Consider the following 21,152-nt stretch of genomic DNA (forward strand, 5'->3'; position numbering starts at 1 on the left):
AAGGTTAAAAAAGGAGGAGATCAGGCCATTAGCGCAAACAGCTGCTCTGGGGTTGGTATAAAGGAAGGAGATGAGGGAAATAAAGTTAGGGCCGAACCCAAACCATTTTAATGCGGAGAAAAGAAAAGACCATTCAACCCTATCAAATGCCTTCTCGGCGTCTAAGGCGATTGCGGCTAAGGAATCATTAAATCGTGACGATTTAGAGAGAACATTAAAGAGGAGTCTGGTGTTATTTGAGATAAAGCGACCCTTAACAAAGCCTGACTGTTCAGGACCTAGGAGATCTGGGAGAAAGGGATCCAATCTGATAGCTAAAGACTTGGCATATAATTTATAATCAATGTTGACAAGTGATATCGGTCTATAATTCTTGCAGTGTTGGGTGTCCTTCCCTTCCTTCGGTATAATGCATATATAAGCGTCTGAGAAGGTACCTGAGGAGGCACCATTGTTTTTGAAGGAATTAAGAAGGTGATGTAGTTTGGGTAATAAAATTTTGGCAAAGTGTTGGTAAAATTCGACAGTAAAACCATCGGGACCGGGGGCCTTGTCTTTCTTAAGAGAGTGAAGTGCGGTATGTAATTCTCGAATGGTGAGGGGAATTTCAAGGGAGGACAAGTCAACAGGAAAGTTGGGAGGAGGTTGAATGCTCGTAAAGAAGGTGGAAATAGATTGAGCAGAGGGTTGAGTTTCAGAAGAATAAAGTGTAGAATAGAAACGAGAAAATTCCTCCAAAATAGCAGTATCTTTATGTTGCAAAACAGCATTAACATCGAAAACAGACTCAATATTCAATTTGTTTTGTTTAACTTTCAGATAATTTGCAAGAACTTTCCCCGCCTTATTTTTCCCCCCATAAAATTTCGAACTGGATTTTAATAAGTACAACGATGCATCTTCAGTAGACTGTTTGTTATAATTCATATTTGCATTCACAAGGGCTGTTAAACTGTTCTGGGTGTGTGAGGTATAAAAGGAATGTTCTAGAGCTTTGATCTGAGATAGCAGGTCGGTGGTGCGTTGACGCGCAAGCTTGCGCTTAGCGGCAACATGTCTGATGATAAAATCTCTGGCCGCCGCTTTGTAAGCGTCCCAAATAGTATGAGTAGCCAAGGAGGGGTTATCATTGATGGCAAAAAATTCGGTAGTGAACTTAATAAAGGAGGCAGAAAATTTGGGATCTAGAAGGAGGGTGTTATTGAAACGCCATCTTTTAGGACCGGTGGATTTGGGTAAAATATCAATCTGAATCAGAACTGGGGCATGATCAGAAAAAACAATGGGACCAATTTCAGCATGGGTGAGGGATTGGGAGACATGGTGAGAAAGAAAAATATAGTCAATACGTGATTGGGAGTGGTGAACCGGGGAATAAAATGTGAATTCTTTACTGGTTGGGTTACAAATGCGCCATGCGTCGACTAGGTTATGTTGAGAGATGGCGTGTGTGAATAGCTTATGGGACTTGTTAGGAGTAAAAAAAGATTTGGAGTGCCTATCCAAAAAGGGATCCAATGGCATGTTGCAATCACCTGCTAAAATAAAATTGTCATCAATACATTCAGTAATACGAGAGGCAAATGCATTCCAAAAAATAGGGTTCCCACCTGTGGGGGCATAAACATTAAGTAGGGAAATAGGTACACCTTTTGAGGACAATTTGACAATTAACCATCTACCATCAGGGTCAGACTCGAAATGCATCACAGAATGGGAAAAAGACTTACGGAGTAACAAAGCAACCCCATTTCTTTTGCCATCACCAGGAGCTGAGAAAACCTTTCCAACCCAACCCCTTTGAAGTTTAGCAGCCTCAATATCAGATAAATGGGTTTCTTGCAGGAAGGCGATATCAGTATTCAATTTAGCTAGATGGGAAAGGATTTTTTGCCTCTTAATGGGCGAATGTAAACCTTTAACGTTCCAGGAAACAATGCGTACTGACATCAAGAATAATTAGCAAGTGGAAATGAAAAGAAGGAACTTAAGAGAACCTCATAAAAGAAGAGAGATGAGAAAAAGGAGAATAAGAAAGGAAGGAAAACGGAGAGAAAATGAGAAGAAGATGTTGGAAGACACGAGAGCCCATATGAGAATGTAGTATAAATAATACAAGAGAAGACTGCAGAGGAGAACATAGGCTGTGGGAAAAGTGGAAAAAACTGATGGAGTGAAAAGAAAGAAAAGGAAAAGAGCCAGAGAAAGAGAGCAACAAGAAAAGCCATAACGGGAAATCTGAGAAAAAAGAGGAAAAAAAAGAGCGGGACGGTAAGATAATGGAGTTGTGAGAAGGAAAGAGAGAGAAAAGCGAACCACAAGGAAAAGAGGTCACTAGAGAAAGGAATCAAAGGGAAGTAAATAGAAAGTTCAATGTAAAAATGACTAGAAGAGAGATACAAAAATGACCAAAAGAATAAAAAAAGGGAGAAAGCATGAAAAAGGAGCATGTAAAGAACAGGTTTAGGGAGACAAAACCGACTAACAATGATGAGGAGACTAATAACTAAAAAAGAAGAATGACCAGATACTTACGAGGGTGAAGAAATGAGGGTACAAAATCTGGAAGGAGGACGGAAGGGATGAAAACGGAGACGAGACGAGGGGGGTAAGGCCAACCAACGAAGGCGGGAAACGGGGCAACGAAACGTCCAACCAGGGAGACATGACGGGGCGCTAAAATAGGGAACTGCAAAAAGAAGGAGAACAGCATAGTTAAATGAGAAGAAATATCACAAAGAAAACAATGAAAAGAAGACAGATGTATCATAAAATGCAAGAAACATCAAAACAGGGATTCTGGCAAAAAAGGCCAGTCATGAACCAGGTGAAGGAGTAACAAGCAGAATAACGAGAAAAACAGGGATAAAAAAGGTAGCAGAGCATCAGGAAATCCAAAGACAACTATGCAAAAAGTCACGGAGGAAACGATGATGAAGAACCAGAGCTGGAGAATTCCATGTTACCAGGACCACAGGAGTTGAGGAAACTGCGAAGGCGCACCGGATCTTCATAGGTCGTGGTCTTGTTGTTGTAGGTAACCTTGAATAAACAGGGATGGAATAGGCCATATCTTGCTCCAATAGATCGAAGTTCTGCTCTCATGTCCAGGAAGGCTTTACGTCGACTTGCTGTGGCTTTGGCGTAATCTTGGGCGAAGAAAAGGGTGGAGTCAGACCAAGTTAAGCGTGGAGAAGCTTTAGCAGCCAAGAGTACCTTCAAAAGATCTGTGTATTCCAGAAAATACATTATGACTCCTCTGAGCTTCGCAGTTGGAGAAGTAGAAGAGGGAAGTCGGCCAAGCCTATGGGCACGCTGGATGTTGAGCGTGGTGTCTTCGGGTAGATGCAGAAGCTTGGGCAAGAAGGACTGGAAGAAAGTGATAGGATCACTCCCCTCGCAACCTTCTTTCAGGCCGTAAAGACGGAGATTATTGCGTCTATTTCTATTTTCAAGGTCCTCCACCTGCTTCTGGAGAGAGGACAGCTGCGCATCCATGTGGGGAATTTTGATGGCTGACTCTCGAAGAGTGGAGACAGACTTTTCCACAGTGGAGACCCTGGCATCCATCTGAGACCAGTTGTCAGTGAGCGTTTGCAACTTGGCATTAGTCTCTTCCATGTATGGGCGCAATGCTCTAATCTCCTCAAGTAAAAGCTCCATGGAGATGGCTGAGGAGGGTGTCGTGGGAGAAGGGGGTTTTTTCTTTAATCGCTTTGGAGTGGTTTTAGAGGAGGTCTGTGGAGAAGGATCCATCGTAGACATCGAATCACAGGCGTTGATGGATGTGGAAGCTTCTAAATGAGCTAACGCTGAAAACAGTTTGGAATTTTTGATATAGTTGCGTTTGGGGGTCTTCCCGTTATTATTCGCCATGCAAATGTGCGTTGAGAGGATTACAGAAGACGCACAGAGTCTGAACAAGCAAAAAATGGGTAGTAGAGGCAAAAAGCATCCAAAAAGAAAAGCAGGAAGCCAAAAAAAAAAAAAAAAAAAAAAAAGTCAATGTGGATCGAGGAGCAGTAAAAATATCGAAATGGCCAGAGAAGAAAGGAAGCTCCTAATATAGAGCGCAATAATAGTGGCAGTGAGAAAAGCGCATTACAAAATGGCGCCTCGCTCTGAGGAGATGTGAAAATCCAAGTATGTTCCACTCATGGAGCCAAAAAGCAATGAAGAGTCACCTGAGGCTATTCGCACGTTGTTCCCATAACCGCAGGCAAGATGAGGAGAAACCAGGAGGCTGCGTGGTGCTGGAAAGCAGACGCGAAGGAAGGTCGTGTCTGTGCGCAGCTCCGCGGTGGCAGACAAGATGGCGGTCGCGGCCGCTGCAGAGCCGCGACCGGGACGAAGATGCGAGCCTGCGGGAATAGGGGCTTCAGACTGCTGCAAAAGATCACATACTAGAAGCCTGGCACTGTCCGACTATTGACGCTGTGCTCATGGTGAGGAATGGTGAGCGCAGCCCGCCTGTCAGTCCCGGTGCGGACGGAGCTCACCGCCGCACCGCCATTCGGATCGGGCGCTTAGCCACGCCCCCCAAATATAACCATTCTTAAAGAATCATGAGGAGTGTATGTTAAGATGTTTAAGCCTGTAAATCTAAACTCAGGTGCATGGTTGCCCTATGTTTTTGTACCTTGCTGACCATGTAGGCCTAAGTAGTGCAAACCTGTACTTTAGAGCAGATTTCACCTGTAATGTGCAATACAGTGCAAGAACCACACACCTTCAGTCATAACTACAGTCCTACGCTACGAATGCCCACACACGTTATGAGGACTAGGTCAGGTCAATACCAATCATTGAAGATTCCCTTCTCCAGCAGGTACAGGGCTGAGCAACACTGTAGTCTCACACATGCAGCCCACACACATGTGTCTACCCATATGTTCATAGGTAACCAGCCCAGAGCCTCTTAACCTAGCTAGGGATTAGCAGCCTCATCTTAAAAGGCAGAAACTGGTGGTTAGCACTCTGTCCATTTATCATGAATTTGCCGTGAGTGAGTATCAGAGTAAAAGTCAAAAGACCTAGGTAGTGAAATGTGAAACATCCTGGGGAATATAGTACCCTTTGATCCACAGAGATCCTAACACTCAATAAGGCATGCTTTTTTGTAGAGAGATACTATCAGTTGTAAGATGATAGCATGGACCTTGCTTTGTCTATGGGGGACTGCATGGTTTCTATACTGGGAAGGAGTGAAAAGAATTGTTCGAGGAAGGCAGGCACTTGATCCATTAGAGGGAGAACTTGAGACCTGGGAATGAGCTGTCTGTGAAGTATACTCTGTTCATAGCAATACTTTATACAGTGAAATATGTGCTATCTATGGGGGCATTGAGGAGGTGCTTATTTTGTCATTCTGTGAAGTTGGAGGTGGTTATTCGTGTTGGGAAATCGTGTTATTCTCTAGGCTATCTGTGTTGAGTTTGAGGATGTTTTGTGTCCGTAAAAAGGTGTTTTGTGTGTGGGGGTGGGTAATCCTTCTGTGTAAAGATTTCTCAGGGCATAGATGTCTCTGAGAGATGCTCTACATGCCCTGTCCGGGGGAGGGGGGGTTGGTCATGCTGTGCCAGTGGAGTAGAGTTTATGGGCCATAACTTGTCTGTAAGGCTGGGGCTCGGAGATACTCTCTGTGGAGCCCATTATTTCTTGTGGAAGGCAAATCTCGGGATTTCTCAGTTAGGAGGTCCTGCTTTCTTAATTGTGCTTAGTTTATTAGAGGGTGCTTTTGTCTGTTTGTCTTCACGGTCTTGAGGGAGCTCTGTTTTGGCAGGTGTTCTATCTGGTGTTAAGGGCCTTTGGCAGTGCTTAATTTGTAGGGTATGTGGAGTCTGTATGGGCATGTCCCATTTATATGTAGTTGGGCATGCTGTACAGTAGTGCTAAATCTGAATATTCTCCTATGCCTGCTTGTTTGGGGGAGTACTGTCTTTGGGGAATCGATGATTTGACATTTTCTGTCCGTTTGTTTGGTCCTTCTCAGTGGGCTGGTTATTCAGTCTGCAAGGGGGAGTGCCCCATTGGTGGTGGTATGTCTCGCAGGGATTATACGGGCGAGGTTGTACTTTATCTCTCTCTCTCTCTCTCTCTCTCTCTCTCTCTCTCTCTCTCTGGACCATATGTCTGTTTTAAAGTTTATCATTCTCTTGTTCTGACCAGAAACCATTCTCTTAATGCCATTACCATACTCCCAACAGGTCGTTTACTGTGACCTTTGTGACCAAAGATGGATCAATAACACTACCTTTATGTGATTCCCCCCAACCCCACCCCCAGAGTTGGAGTCCTCATTGTGGTGGTGACTGGTTAAGCAGTGCCAGTGACTCTTCCGAGTTCCTGTTGTTGTGGGATTTTGGGGCATCACATGATACCATGTCTAGATTGAAGCAGCTGTGTTTAAAAGCCATGGCCATCTTCCAGGGTTTGCCAGCTCTAGCTGTTTCAGTGAGATAGAGGGGGGGCATCTGGTATTGATACATCCTGACTTTGGGCCAGCAACGCAGGTGAAACAAGCAATTGGAAATGTCCCTCCTTTTAGAAATGCCTTTACTTATCTTGTTGCCTGAATCATCTTTTTAAATAGTTTCAGTAAGTGGTACAGTCTTATCATTTACATTTCCCCTTATTTATCCTCACACTTCACAGTATTCAAAGCTATTCAACGGCATGCATTATTTTTAATAACGTTTAGTTTTATAACACTATACAATCTGTTACATCTTTAACATTTGTGTGGGATTGCTCTACTAAGAGATCTTTGTGGCGTATTAATTCTCCTTGGTTTGATCAATGATGTTCCTACACACTGCAGCATTGGGAACATTGAATTAGCTTTGCTAGGGTCAAGCTGAGAATCTGGGGCAGGCATTGCAAAGTAACCTCTCTCTAGGCCCAGGTCCTAGTATGAGCTTTTTAAGGGAATAGACAAAATCAAGTATTAATAAATGTCTTTCTCCACTCTGGGACTCTTCATTATCACATAGGGTTGTATTCAGGCGATGACATTTTTGGCACTCATTACATGTTCGTTAGGAAATTATTATGCTGTATTTTTGCTTCTGAAATTATCAATTCCACTAGTATAGGTGATTTCAAAGGGCAATAATAACATACTATTTCAACTTTGCTGCTGCAGCTGAACAGCTCCTACCAAATGGGGAATCACTGCAGCGTTGAAATTGCTGCACCCAGTTCCATAGTACCCCATCTCCCATGCCTGAGCATGCTTAGCAGTAGATTTAAATAGAAAATCTCTGTTTTGCTAGGTAAAGGTCTTACACTTTCCCTTCCTAGGGTTTGCTACATTATGATGTAGCGCTTGTATCATACAGCTGCGTTACCGGCACAATATTCCACGATTAAGCAACCTGATGGCCCTAAGACTTGTCTAGATGTTTCCCCTTTTTTCTCTTCACGTGATTGAAGAATAACCCCTGCCCTCGGCACACAATAACATTCTCCATGATGACCGGGTACCTTGAGAGTTCCAGACCCCTTCCTATTTTTTTTTTATTTACTTGGGCATGTGGTCTGGCTTTAGGCCTAATTAGCGTAAAGCCCATTCTGTTTACATTGGCGACTTTGGTCAACTAATTTCTAAAAGGATGAGATGTGAATTTTGCCAATTATCTCTGTTACAGGAGGCTCTGCCACGTGAATACTATGAAGCCGTCTGCTAATGCTGATTGTCCCTAGGGGCGTAAATGGCAGCTTAGCAAAATTCATGCTAGCTATCTAGGAAATAAATATCCAATCGTTACATTGATTTTTTACTCATATTTATCTGTGCACTTCAGAAGTAGCATGCGAGGCCATTCCCTAACAATATTGCGATTAAATAGGCTTAGGCAAAAGTATCGTATTATAAACTTCAACAAAATTTTAGCATGTTATCTTTTTGAATGCAAGTAAGAAAGGGTCTTACATTTCCTATTGAAATACTGATCAGATGAGCATAACTTTTAATGCACGTTACAACACACAGACGTCCGAACTGTGGCGTTAAAATGCAAACACAGATGTGCTTTTCTTTGCTGCACTGACCTAAAAACTATGCAGCCAGAGGAGCTTTCAGTCCCAAATTAGAGTTTGATCTGTATGTAGAAAGGACCTATACCCATTTAATAGTCAAAAAGCCATTCTCTCTTCGACATTGCAGAAATAGACTCGTGACAAATGCCTTCTCTGCATTTAGGAAGGCAACTGGCAGTGGGTCACAATGCATTTAGACCAGATGAAGTAAGCAGGTGGCAATTCGGTGTGAGATGTTGTTTATTCTCCCACAACAAGCCTCTTTTGCCACGGTGTGACCATCCGGGGAATTTTAGGCCACGAGATGCAAAAGCAGCCATGCAGCATATCACGTTGTATTGAGTGCATGAGAAGCTTGTCATTTTTAAACGGATAGTCTGGGCAATTTATTAAGAAAGTACTAATTTTGCCCTATAGATGGGTTGCAGATTTATTACTTTTTTTAAATGACTCTGTATTGATTTTGGGGTTTTTAATTTCCATATATCAATATAATATTCCGTTTTGCTTGTCTTATTTTAAACTCGCAATCATTCATCATAATGACATAGAAATACCCTGGTCATTGGGCAGAACGTGCATAATAAACAGATATACCCCAGCCCAGGGCAGAACTATCTAAATCTTTACTCATCATTTAATACCAATGAAGAAATTGCATTTCCGTCTATAAAATATGGAGAGGTAAGCATTTTAATTGTACACCTTGTTTATTGAAGGGGATACAGATGGTTTATGCATGAGACCTTTCTGCACATCTTCCCGACTATCCCACCACCCTAATCCCTGGTGATGAGCGATACTTCCAGTGCCATTGTTCATCCCTTCTCACTATGGCAGGAGGTTGTCTGATTTCGCTTTGATGGCCAGCAAGAACCCCTCCAAGCTGCTCAACGAGTCACCCTCTGGCACCCACACTTTGATAGTGAGTACGGGGCTTAATTCTGCTGACATCCATTTCTGTGCGTCTTCTAGCCAGATCTCACAATCAGGTGCCATGGCTGCCTTGTATCCCATTGCTGTTTCTTTTGGCCAGCACGAATGGTAGATCTATAAATTGACACACATCTTGTAGTGCTTTGGAACACTGCAACACCGCATTATCCCCAAGTTCCCCTCTACTCCCAACGACTGATGGCCAATAACCTTCATCTGTGACCATCCCCACACCATCTGATAAAATGGGTCTATGTTTTTTGGAGCAGAGGTAAGATGACTCAGGGAACATTTTGGCAATTCTCTTAGGAGAATAATTTATCTGTGCGCTCTTAGAGGGTTTCTCGTGCTGGTTTTTGGGTAACCCAAAGCGCCCATACTTTCACCTTCCATAAATTTCCTTACCTTCCTATGCATTTTTCCCAGCATGTCTTTACTGACGATATATTGATACAAAAGGTGTGTGCCAATGTTGTCGATAGGATGGCCCCAGCGTGTTTGCAGTCTCCTATTGTATGTATTCCAGTGAGTACCTCGGCTACACATGGCTCTGTATCCCCTGACCCACATGCTCTTCTTCCAGCTTGCTCCACTGCAGCAAAAGCCATAAATTGCCCTACTGGTTTACACATTTCATCTCTTAAATTCTCCAGGTGGGCATCGACCTGCCTGTGACATAAGCTACCCACTGCGTGTATCCCAGTTTCTGACATCTTATCATAGAGATGCATCACATCCTTGAAACCCGAAGGATACAATAGGGATATCTTCGGCATGTAAATTGACCCTTCACTCATTTTACTGACATACTTTCGCCAAAACAATGTATCCACCTTGTCAGCTCTGATATAGCTCTTAATTTCCTTCATTTTTCCTAGTAGTACCCCCTAAACTCCCTGCACACCTGAGCTAGCATAAATCTCTAAGCTCTCCTGTTGCGGTTGCAGTCTGTTTCATTGGCCACAATAGCTGAGTTGCACAATAATACATCTCCATGTTAGGTACTACCATTCTCTCCTCATTTAGAGACCTTATTAGTTTAGTTATGGCTATTTTTTTTCTCTTGGTTGCCCAAATTATGTCTGTGAGACGGTCATTTAACTTTCTGAAGAACGCTGGCTTCAAGACCACCATAAGTATTTGGGCTATTGTCAACAGTTTCACAGTCGCCCATTGATTAAAGGGGCAGTCTGATCCAAAAGGGGATAGATCACATGATCCCAGATAAGGTTTCAACACAGTTTCACACGACAAGACGTTCATCAATCTGTCCCCTCAAGTATCTAAAACTATCAGTCTGCCATCTAAAGGGGAAGTCTTTGCACACCAGGGGCTTATTTACATGTCCCTTGCACCACTTTTGCTCATTTTTAACATGGGAAATGTGACGTAAGGGTGGCGCAAGGGGCTTGTAAATAGGTCCCAGGGAGTGCAGCATCGCATGTCGTAAAACGCGGAACCTATAAGATTTATGTCAATTTACTTTTAGAGTGTGACCCAAATTCACCCAATATCTCCAAAACTCCCTTTAAACTTTACCGAGGATCCGTTAAATACAAGAAAGTGTCATCTGAAATGGTTATTTAATTCCACAATTCTGGGATCTTTGTTATAGTGGACACACACCAGTCTTCATCGCCAATCTGAACAGCGTGCAGATATAACACTTTTTTTTAAATCCACAAACATTCACAGGGGTCCCCTCCTGGAAGGCTGTGCCAGGGGCAGGTTTCCTGGCGTACTACTGACAATGTCATGCGACATATTCCTGTGGTTCGTATTTCCCCAATGTGTTAATACACAGAAGCATAGACTCAGGCACTAGTAAAATGGTACACAATATTTAAATGGACATTTTTTCTTTCCTACTTTTTCCTCTACAGGAAAAAATATTTCCCTATGAAGAAATTCCTTCCCTACTTCCCATCTAAGTTTGGAGGTGATTGCTTTCCCTTCCCATAGTGCACGCGGAGTTACTCCAGACTTTTGCTGTAGTAAATCTTCAATTATAGGAAAAGGACTGATCGGAGTTGGAAAATGTTCACAAAACTACAGGTTTTTGGCATGGAAGAAAGGTTCAAGGCTAACTACTGCTTGTTACATCCACCACAAACCTCTTGCTTAGAAGTAAATATTGTGTATTTCGTCGTTTTAATGGAGGACTAATATGCTGTAGCAAACCCATTTATGGCTGCCAGCATACCTTTTGTGAGTTCCTCGCAGGCATAAATGTAGGCATTTTTGGACATAAAGAGAGGTTTACGGACTAAGAGGCCTTTGTAAATTGTCTGCAGGAACACTTAAAGTGTAAAAAGTAAGTTTGTTACATTACATAAAGAATTTTTTTTGTTCTTTGAACTAACGATGTTACCCCATATTCATCCACATCACAAAACTCACTCTTGTTACATTTAGGTGTAGTGTATTAGTATTTTGATAAATTGTCGATGCAGCTTATTATCAAGTTACACAAGCTATACTGTCAGTAATGTTTACAACTGTTTCTAAATTTAAAAACAAGTTGAAATCTAAAAAGCACTACTTTTTTTTCCTTGGCAGTTTGAGAAGCTTCTAATGGACAAATGTGCAGAACTGACAACAATTACTGGAAGGTAAGACATATTTACTAATTTGAACACAAACGTGCCACCCATGTAATGCCTTCCTGGTAAAAGTAACACAAGGCATCGACTTGAGTCCCTTGTCTTACACCAGATTTTCTAAGCAACGCAGGCCTACTCAAGGTGGCCTTGCGTGGCTTGGTAAATCTGCCTTACGGCTTGCATTGCCTCTAAAGACTGAATACATTTCTTCTCTAGTGGACTCATAGAACATTTCATATTGCATGTATATGCCTTAACAGAGTCTATTCTACTAGGAGACCTAAGGAAATACCAAGCTGTCTCCATCTCCTTGGTTTGTGGGTGAAGGCTCATTCTCTTACCATAGGGAACTTCTGATAGAACAAAATAATTATTCGACAAATAATACTCAAAATGATTCAGCCTGTAAAATAAGCTAAGCAATATTCCACAAGTGATTCCATATCAAAATGGAATATGTTGATAGGTTACATCCTGAGCAGCTGAAGCATGTACGTTTGTGCAAACATTGAAATTCTTTGCGTTTAGGGCATGTGTGTATACTGGCCTTAATCTAGGATAAATGTTTGATGTGAAATCTCCCACTGAAGCATGTACATATAAAGCCTTAAGTTGTATGTGATCTAGAGAATGGGCAATTAATGTATGTATAAAGAAAGACTAAAGGGTACCTATATCAGGAGAAATACTTATGCCAACTAAAAGGGTTATTATTGCTAGCATAACAACTGTTAATATCACATCAATCACTATTCTACATATAGTTTTGGTAAGGAAATGCATATTTGTCTGCAGTTAGAGCTTGAGTAGAATATAGCAGCAAGCAGACTCGTAATCTTCTGCAATTAGTTCTACTTGTGCAAATTGAGTCAAACTCGTTGTTGTTAATTGTGGTTACTTCATTCATCTTATTTAAAGTAGTCTTCAGGAGGCATCCCTAATTCTAGCCCATCTTCTTTTAAAATGACAACCATAGCCTTCCACTGCAGTCTTGGCCATAGGTAGTCTTCTTAACCCTCTATTAAAATGTTGTTTTTATTTTTTCTCTTTCGTTTATTTTTTTTCTATTAAAATATTTTAAAGTTTGTTTAAAGTCACTTCAGACACAATTCATCGGTGATATTTTAAGACTTCTGTCAAAATGTGATCAACTTCAGGAATCAATCACTATTACTGTTGTGGTGCATCATGGGCCTCAATTGGTTCTTCTCTCAGTTCATTGAGGTCAGAGATTGCTGTTTTGGGCACACTGTTGGTGTAAATAAGGTGATGAATGTCTGTGATTATGCAATCTTGCTCTCTTTGATCTTCTGGGTGGCTGTTGCTCTCCTTCAGGATCACTCTAACCACTCAACTGTTTCGTTGATGATGGTCTGTAGTGTGCACTCAGTTGATAGACTAGATCTCAGTCTCTCTCAGATACATGGCCACTTTTTGTCTCTCTATTGCTCTCCCACTGCTTTCACTTTTTCCTTCATCTGCGGCTGCCCTGTGGCATTCCTGCACTCTGGACTCATCTCTTTCTGCTCAAGGGGTGCTTCTACATCACTTTGTGAGACTTTTGGGACATTGGTGGGTTGCGGCACTCCGGTGCATGGTACTCCTCCTTCTGTCTTTTCAGACAGACCGGCATAGGAGGTTGCAAACTTGCTTCAGAGGTCACCATCTCTTTGAGCGAGCACCTCACTCTGGGTGCGAGAGGTATGTACCAGATAGGCAGTCTTCCACAATTCACAGCAGTGCCGTAAATCAGGATGAGCTGCTAGGGTCCTTTCCACCTCTGCTCCAAAAACAACTTCCAAATGTGCTTCTTTACCAGAATCCAGTCACCAGGACTAAGGTCATGGCATTGCCGCTGATGTAGAAGAGCAGTAGCAGCTCCAACCTGGTGAGAGACAGAAGATACTGCATCAGCCAGTTCTTTGCAGTAGTTGAGGATCATGCTATCCGTGATATTTACAAGCGCATTTGAGGGCACAGCAGACAACCTCGGGGCATGCCCCATAAGTATTTCATGCAGCGACAAGCCTGTTCTGTCAGGGGTATCTCGGAGACTCAACAACATTGAAGGCAAGGCATCTGTCCATTTTAAAGAAGTGGGCACACAAACTTCAGCTAAACAAGACTTCAGTTTCACATAAATCTGTTACACATTGCTGGAAGCTTCTGGTCTGTGTCTACAACACAATCATAGTTCCATTTGCAGTGCCACACACAGTTTTCTAAGGATCGCATTATTAAAATGAGTCGGACAGTCTGACTCCAGAGAAACTAGAAATCTAAACCACAGAAAGGAATACAAATAAAAACAAGGCAACAAGTATTTTCCATGCTTGTACGCAGGATCTAAACATCCGCATCCATCTTGGACAGCCCCAGTACAGCTCCATTTTAGGAAATAATTTAAGACGTGCCGATTTAAAGAACACTACATCACAATGCTTGCTGACTTTATGCTTGACTTTAACCCTGTACAGTTCTCCTCCTCTATTTGCCAAGGTTCGTGCTAAAGAAATACCACATGCATGCAATTGGAATTTGTGTGGAGAATGGCACTGTTCTATATGTAAAGAATGTAAGTTTAACGACTATGGCAAGGTTTAAGAGGTGGCAGCCAAGGCTATTATGGGCTTGTTGCTGAATCCTCAAATTTGATATTGCTTTTTTCACTTCGAGCAGAGCAACACCTAGCTAAGGGAGCTTATTTCACTGATGGTTAGCAATTCAGCAGAACAGACGATTCAGTGCTAAAAAAAAAATTCAAAACACCTTAAGGTAAAAGATTGACAAAACCGAGATGGCGGTAAAAGTTTTAAAATCTGGAATAATATGAACATTATGAGGTGGTGTGAAAATGTATTTCAAATAAGGGATGTGCCACACAGAGATTTTTAACACAGCTACACACACAGAATAGATTTATAAACCAAAACATAACAAAAGGATAATGCTATAAAAGAAATGTGAAGCAAATTAGTTCAAATCTGTCCTTTGGTAGATTTTAAGTAGCCTCCAAAAAATGAATTAGGATATAACAAGCTCCAAATCGGTGTTAGGGCAGTAACACAAAGGAATCGATGTAACCTCAGCAAACTGGTCTGAGCCTTCTGCTAGACTGTAAAGGCAATGTAGTTTGGTTAAATGTCTTTGGAACTACCCGCCTGTAATAGAAAGAAAGTGAATTACTTACCTTCTCTTTGAGCGGAATGCACTATTACACAAATAGAAGTTATTTCAAAGATGGCATCTGAGAAGCTACACGAGAGACTGCTTGAAACGTAAAATTGTTCTTCTGCATCAAGATATCAGCGACAGGGATGCCACAAAGCGACTTTGGACTTGTACTTTAAATAGCATTAGACCCCTTCTAAAATGGTTACAGTGTTAAGGAAGAGATGCACTGCTTAGGAGGCATCAACCGCACAAGCTCACCTGCTGTTGTCTCCTGTGTGTAGCACCAGCCCCAATACTTGACAAAACGCCCCAAGACTCTGCAGTAGGTGATTTGGTAAGTAAAAGGAGGAAAAAGACTAAACACTTAGAACCCATGCGACATATGTGAACTAGATCCAGGAAAAAACCTCTGGCAATGAATCCAATATCCCAAGATGAATCTTCACGAAGTCCCTCCACCCTGGATGGCCCAAACTCTGTGCTGCCGGTCCACTTTGAGGTTAAGCCCCACAAACCATGGCAGCTTTTGCATCCCTCGTTGAGGAAATAATTTTAAAGAACTTTTTGCCTATCCTGGAAAGACTGGATAAACTAGAATCCACAGTGACTCTAATGCACACTTTGCTCACTGATCTGACAACAGGGGTTGGATTGAGAGGGAAAGAGCGGGGCAGGGGCGTCACCTATGGGGGGAACACTAGTCCTGAAGAGGGAAATCTTTCTATGTGTGTCAATTCATAATCTTGTCCAGCTGTCAATATCTACCCCAAAAATACTGACAGAGTGGTACAACAAAAACAACTGGGTTCCTCGAGCCATAGGCACTGTGGCTCAGCATGTTCACCCCCGCAGTAAGATTAGGTCCAGTCCACTCCCTGCATCCACCAATGGGACTCAGGTAGGTTCTAAGCAACCACGAACCTCACCTAAGCCACAGCATATAAATGAATTAGCTAAACTAGCTAGCCAAGATGATAGGGTGATTCTCCACCTCCCACTAGTGTTACCCTTATGTGGCAATCCTCACTAATGTTCCCCCGCTGCATGAAAACCAATATGAATCCCAGACACAGTTAACAAATAAAGTGTGTTACTGGTTGCTAAAAAATACAAGCTTTACAAACAGATATCATCATGAGATCCTATTTCTTAGGCAGGTAAGCTGGGTGGGCCCCTATCAAAATCCCACACTGGTGATTGTATTGTGATCAATTGTAAATCTCCAACCTTAGGTAGTCAGTTGCTTAGTGGGGACTTTTTTCTAGCTAATCAGAGGTTGTCGCAGGGGATCGACATCCTACCGCTTGGTTACTTTTATAGGCACCTAGATAACAGAGTGGGGAATCCACCGGCCAATGGGCCATTACGTAGGCCACACTCTACGCATTTGGAAGGCACACCCTTGGAAGCTGGAAATAAATTCCAAACTTTAAGTGGCTTAGACTCCCAAGATTGACTACCTGTAGTTCCTCCTCTCCTAAAAAGTGTTACTGAGGAAATTTCCATCTTACAGCCGGATGACTCCCCAGTGATCCCCAACATTAATTTCATCCCATGTAACCAAGCCGATGCGAATAGCTATCCTCACCAACAAACTAAGGTCAATGGTGTATCTATTAACACTGGCCTCTCTCAGGAATCACCAATTGAACTCCAGGAAATTAAACTTCTATCCTGGAATGTGGCAGGCATAAGGTCTAAGATGCCTGACCCTGTTTGGTGTAAGCTAGTGGACGACTGTCACTTGTGCCTATTAAAGGAAACATGGGCGGTTGAATGTGTTCATAGGGAAGGTTTCACATCACTCAGCATTGAAGCAAAGCAGTCCAATGTTGGTCATCCAGCTGGTGGCCTTTTAATCTGGGTCAAAAATACCTTAACCTGTAAAATCACGGCTCTCAACCTCGGCTCTGATGAAATACTTGGGATAGAACTCTCCTTTTCTAAAGAGAACACTCAAGTTAGGTTATGTAATATCTATAATCGTTTTAAGACTCCTTATAAACCATCTGGTACACTTACAACACCAACTAATTACCTTGAGACTGCCAAAGGGAATCACGGACTCATAGTTGCAGGTGATTTTAAAACAACTTTCGAACCTGTAGACTATGTACAAGATCTAATACTAGAGGGTGACAAAGCTAAAGGGATCGCCAAGCTCCAGATACCCCCAATCAGTGCTTAATTTGTAAAAAAAAAAGAAGTGCAGGTGCTAAAAATGTTGCCAAGGAGGCCGCCGCTCACGTCTTCCTCTGGTGAGCCACTCTCACTGCCTCAGTCTCTATCTTCTAACCTTGATCTGTAATCTGTCCCCTAAGTCTTTGCTCGAAGAGTCTATCCTCTCACCTCTCTAATTGTTTTCTATCACCTTTGTCACACCCTGTATTTCTGATTTGCCCTCTATTCATTTTAGCCCTGTCCTTTTTTATCTTCACTTGTATCCGTGCTCTACTCTCTCTCCCCTCAATCTGGGTTCTTTAATATCACTTACTAGCAGTGATTAGCTGTGTCTCCATTTTATCATTTGTCTGCTTTTTTTCCTCTATCCAGTCCTCCACATCCTTTCATTCCATCTTCTCTCATCTTAATGCTCTCTTCTTCACATCATGGCTGCTTTCTCTTTGCATCTGATTTGGCCTCCACCTTTTCTTCTACTTTGCTCCGTTTTATCTCTCTCCTCTCTTGTTGTTTCTTCTCCTTTTACTCTTGCTGTCTCTCATCTCTAATACTGCTGCTTCCTGTGACCCCTGTCGTCAGCCTGTACATGTTCCTGCTATTTTGAACTCTGCGTTTTCCTGTTGTCATTCCTAACGAAGCGGAAGATGAAGTGTTTTACTTTCATACCTACACAGAGTGCAAAAACAAAATGTACACCAAATACAAATGCTTTTTGCATATATTAATCAGTGTGGTATGACTGGGTTTATTGCGGAACAGGCGGCTGCTTGAGCACAGTAGGTCATGTCACTGCTAGTGCTTCCTGTAGTTAGTAGGTCCAGGGATGGCGACAGCATCAGCATCCACTGCTCAGCTTGCTGTGATCCTGCCTTCTACAGCACAGGCATTGTCCCCAGCAGTAATGCTGCCAATGCCGGTAAGTATGGCTGTGGTGCCTACTGGACTCACTCATGCACAGCAATTACCATGCTGGGGTGCAGCGCACAGATTCTACTGGTGAAGCCATGGCGCACAAAAGTTGTGTTGGGCCACAACCGCATCGAACATATAGAGGATAGCAGCAATGCAGGGCTGCCGGATATGCTACTCTGGCTACGCAACAAATGGAAAGTCCACACTTACTTTAATTTATTCTTCCTCAAGAGCCCTCACTCCCAAGTTCCAAATGTGCTCTTGCAGCTTCCTTGCCTCTACTCCGTCATGAGCCAGCCCCCAGCTATAATTATCCAATGGGAGGTTTAGGCTCAGGCAGTGGCAGGGTGCAGCAGACTAGGGGAATAGAATGCAAGCCATAGTTTGTCGATGACTTCTTGGATTTGTGATCAGCATGATGACATCATCACTAACGTGGTGATACACAACCATGCCTGCCGGGACAGGCATATGCCAGCCTGCCTATGAACATTTACCAGCCAGTCACCATACAATGTATGTTATTCTTTTTATTTTTAATTGAATAATTAATATTGAGACCACCACCTGCAGGTTCAGAAATTGTAGCCCCGGCCCTGTGAAAGAAGTGCATGTGCTGAGCACCTGATGGCACCTGCTCAAATTAAGCACTACCCCCAATTAAGAAACATACTAGGGTAGGGCAACAGGTTTTATCTTTTACCATCTCCCATGGGGAACGTGCTTGCAACAGCAGGACTGACTCTGATAGAGAAGCATGTCACACGTTTAAGAGGGGGCAACCAAAACCAAGATCGATTACATCCTGGTTGATATTGAACTTTGGTCTAGTGTAAAAGATATGGCCATATTAATACGGGAAGATAGCAATCATAATGCCCTGGCCCTTACACTTACGGGCTCAGCTCTACTGTATGGTAACTCCGGAACCAAGAGTGGTCCGGTTATTACTAGCAATAATAACAAAAGAGTCAAATGGCCAACAATAACGGATGATCCAACTGCCCTTTCCAAAATATACTCCGCGGTGGAGCAGACTCTTGTTGATTTGAATACCACTGCTACCAGCATAAATGACACTCTGGCCTTATTCCTTCACTTGACTGCCGTAATTGGACCAGTCTTCTGCAAATTACATAAGGGCCAACATCCAAAACAGAACATAGCCCCTTGGTATAACATGGCATGTGGCAAAGCCAAAGCTGACTTAATCATGGCAGTTAAATCGAAGCTTCCCCTAGATGTAAAGAAATGCAGAAAGCTATATAAATTGGCCCAAGCCAAGGCCAAAAAAAAATGGGAGGCAGAACACTGGGCCAAGCTTGTCGAGGCAGCAAAGCTAAAGAATAGCCAGCTGTTTTGGCATCTTCTTGCCAAAGGATCCCCAAACCCAAAAATAGAAACTGATTTTCATATTCAGCCCCACATGTGGGAGGAGTACTTTAAATAGTTATATGCAGGACAGGGTGCTACCATTGATCTGGGCTTCCAACTCAGACTATCAAACACAGTTTTAACTGAGGAGTCAATCATCACCGTAGAGGAAACCATCATAGCCATAAATGCACTACAGAGAGGGAAAGCCCTGGGCCTAGACAAACTCCCGGGTGTCCTGTACAAGACTAAACCATTAATTTGGGGCCCCTATTACAAGTAGTTTTTAACGCCATCCTTTCTGGTGGCGAAATCCCGGCAACCTGGAGGGGTGCCGAGATTATTCCCATTCACAAAAAGGGAGATAAGGGGCTGCCCTGCAACTATAGGCCAATCAGCCTTATAGATGTCTCTCGAAAAAAATTCTCTAAAATAATCTTGACTAGGACCCAAAACTGGTTCGAGAATAATAACATCTTGTCAGACCTTCAAGCGGGATTCAGGGCCGCTACAAGTACCGCTGATCAAGTCTTCAGATTTCTTCTATTAATCTGGAAGGAAGTGACCATAAGAGGTGACCACGTGTACGTTGTATTTGTGGATTTAAAAACAGCCTTTGATTCGATAGACCGCAACCAACTATGGCTTGCTCTGAGCTAACTGCATTTCCCAGCCTATTTACTTAACATTTTTATTTGTTTACATCATAATACTTATGTAAAGGTTAGGTGGAACACTGAAGGCAGCCTGACAAAAGACATATTAGTACAGAAAGGTGTGCACCAAGGTTGCGTCCTCGCCCCAACACTTTTCACCCTCTATATATTAATGGTCTAATTGAAGAACTTTACAATTGTGGTGGTGACCCCCCAAGACTAGCAGGCAGTTCTGTGCCCTGTTTACTCTTTGCTGATGACACCCTGTTAATCTCAAGGACACCTAGTGGGATCCAGAATCTTTTAAACAAATTTGACAAAGTATGCAGGAAGAAAGGGTTAGAAATAAACTGCTCCAAAACAAAATATAGGACTTTTAATCCCTATAAATTGTATAAGGGCAAACTCATGCTGGGCTCGCAACAACTGGAGCAGGTCAAATATTTTGACTATTTGGGTGTACGCATTAGCGATAGGTTGCCCTGGACGCCCCTAATAGAGAAGAGCGTTGAGACCCTCCAGCATGCTAACAATGCTATAGCCAAGAGGGCCAGGGCATCTCCTTATCGCCCAGTGTCGCCTATTCTGGAACTCCATAGGGATAAAGGTCTAGGAGCATCCCTTTATGGTGCTGAGTATTGGGGGTTGGAAAATTTAGGTGATCTAACCCTAGCTGAAAACAAATTCATCAGGGCGATCCTGAACCTACCTGTGAGCACCCCTTATTGCCACTAAGACTTAATCTTGGCCTAACACCCATAGACCATTTTGCTATCCTCAGGGCACTCCTGTTTTGGATTAGAATTTGGACCAGTAAAACACAGGTCCCGCTGGAGGAGGCCCTGGAAGAACTAATTGTTTTGCAAAAACAATTAGGGCGTCTAAAATGGTTAAATAAAATCAAGGACTGGCTTCTGGCACTGGGGTTGGAGTACATTTTGGAGGCCCCGAGCTCCATTACAAAGTCAATGATTCCTCTCCTTAAAAAAAGGTTTTGGGAATAAATGGACCACCAAAATACAGAAGGTATTGCACATGGCACCTTAATCACTAGTTTTTTAAAATTTTTTAAAGGAGTCTTTGGTTTCGAAATATTAATGGATGATAACCCCCACAGGCAAAAGCTTTGTACATTCAATTTAGACTTGAGACTTTACCTTTGAATCACAGAAGTAGCACATGGGGGAATGCAGTTGTAACACCTCTGTGCCCCATGTGTCACACCAGTTTTGAGACCATTGATCATTTTCTCTTTTATTGTCCCACTCATGCTGAT

General features: G+C 42.6%; 1 protein-coding gene across 1 annotated transcript in view; it reads left to right on the top strand.

Moving 5' to 3' along the window:
* The window catches only part of INSC (INSC spindle orientation adaptor protein), a 1,419,009-nt gene that overhangs the window by 783,234 nt on the left and 614,623 nt on the right, over positions 1 to 21,152 (top strand). Inside the window, exon 5 of the mRNA XM_078681025.1 lies at positions 11,536 to 11,588. Within this exon, the coding sequence (XP_078537151.1) occupies positions 11,536 to 11,588 (53 nt within the window). The remainder of the gene's footprint in view (positions 1 to 11,535; positions 11,589 to 21,152) is intronic.

This window comes from Lissotriton helveticus, chromosome 3_1 (assembly GCF_964261635.1).
Source record: "Lissotriton helveticus chromosome 3_1, aLisHel1.1, whole genome shotgun sequence".
NCBI lineage: Eukaryota > Metazoa > Chordata > Amphibia > Caudata > Salamandridae > Lissotriton > Lissotriton helveticus.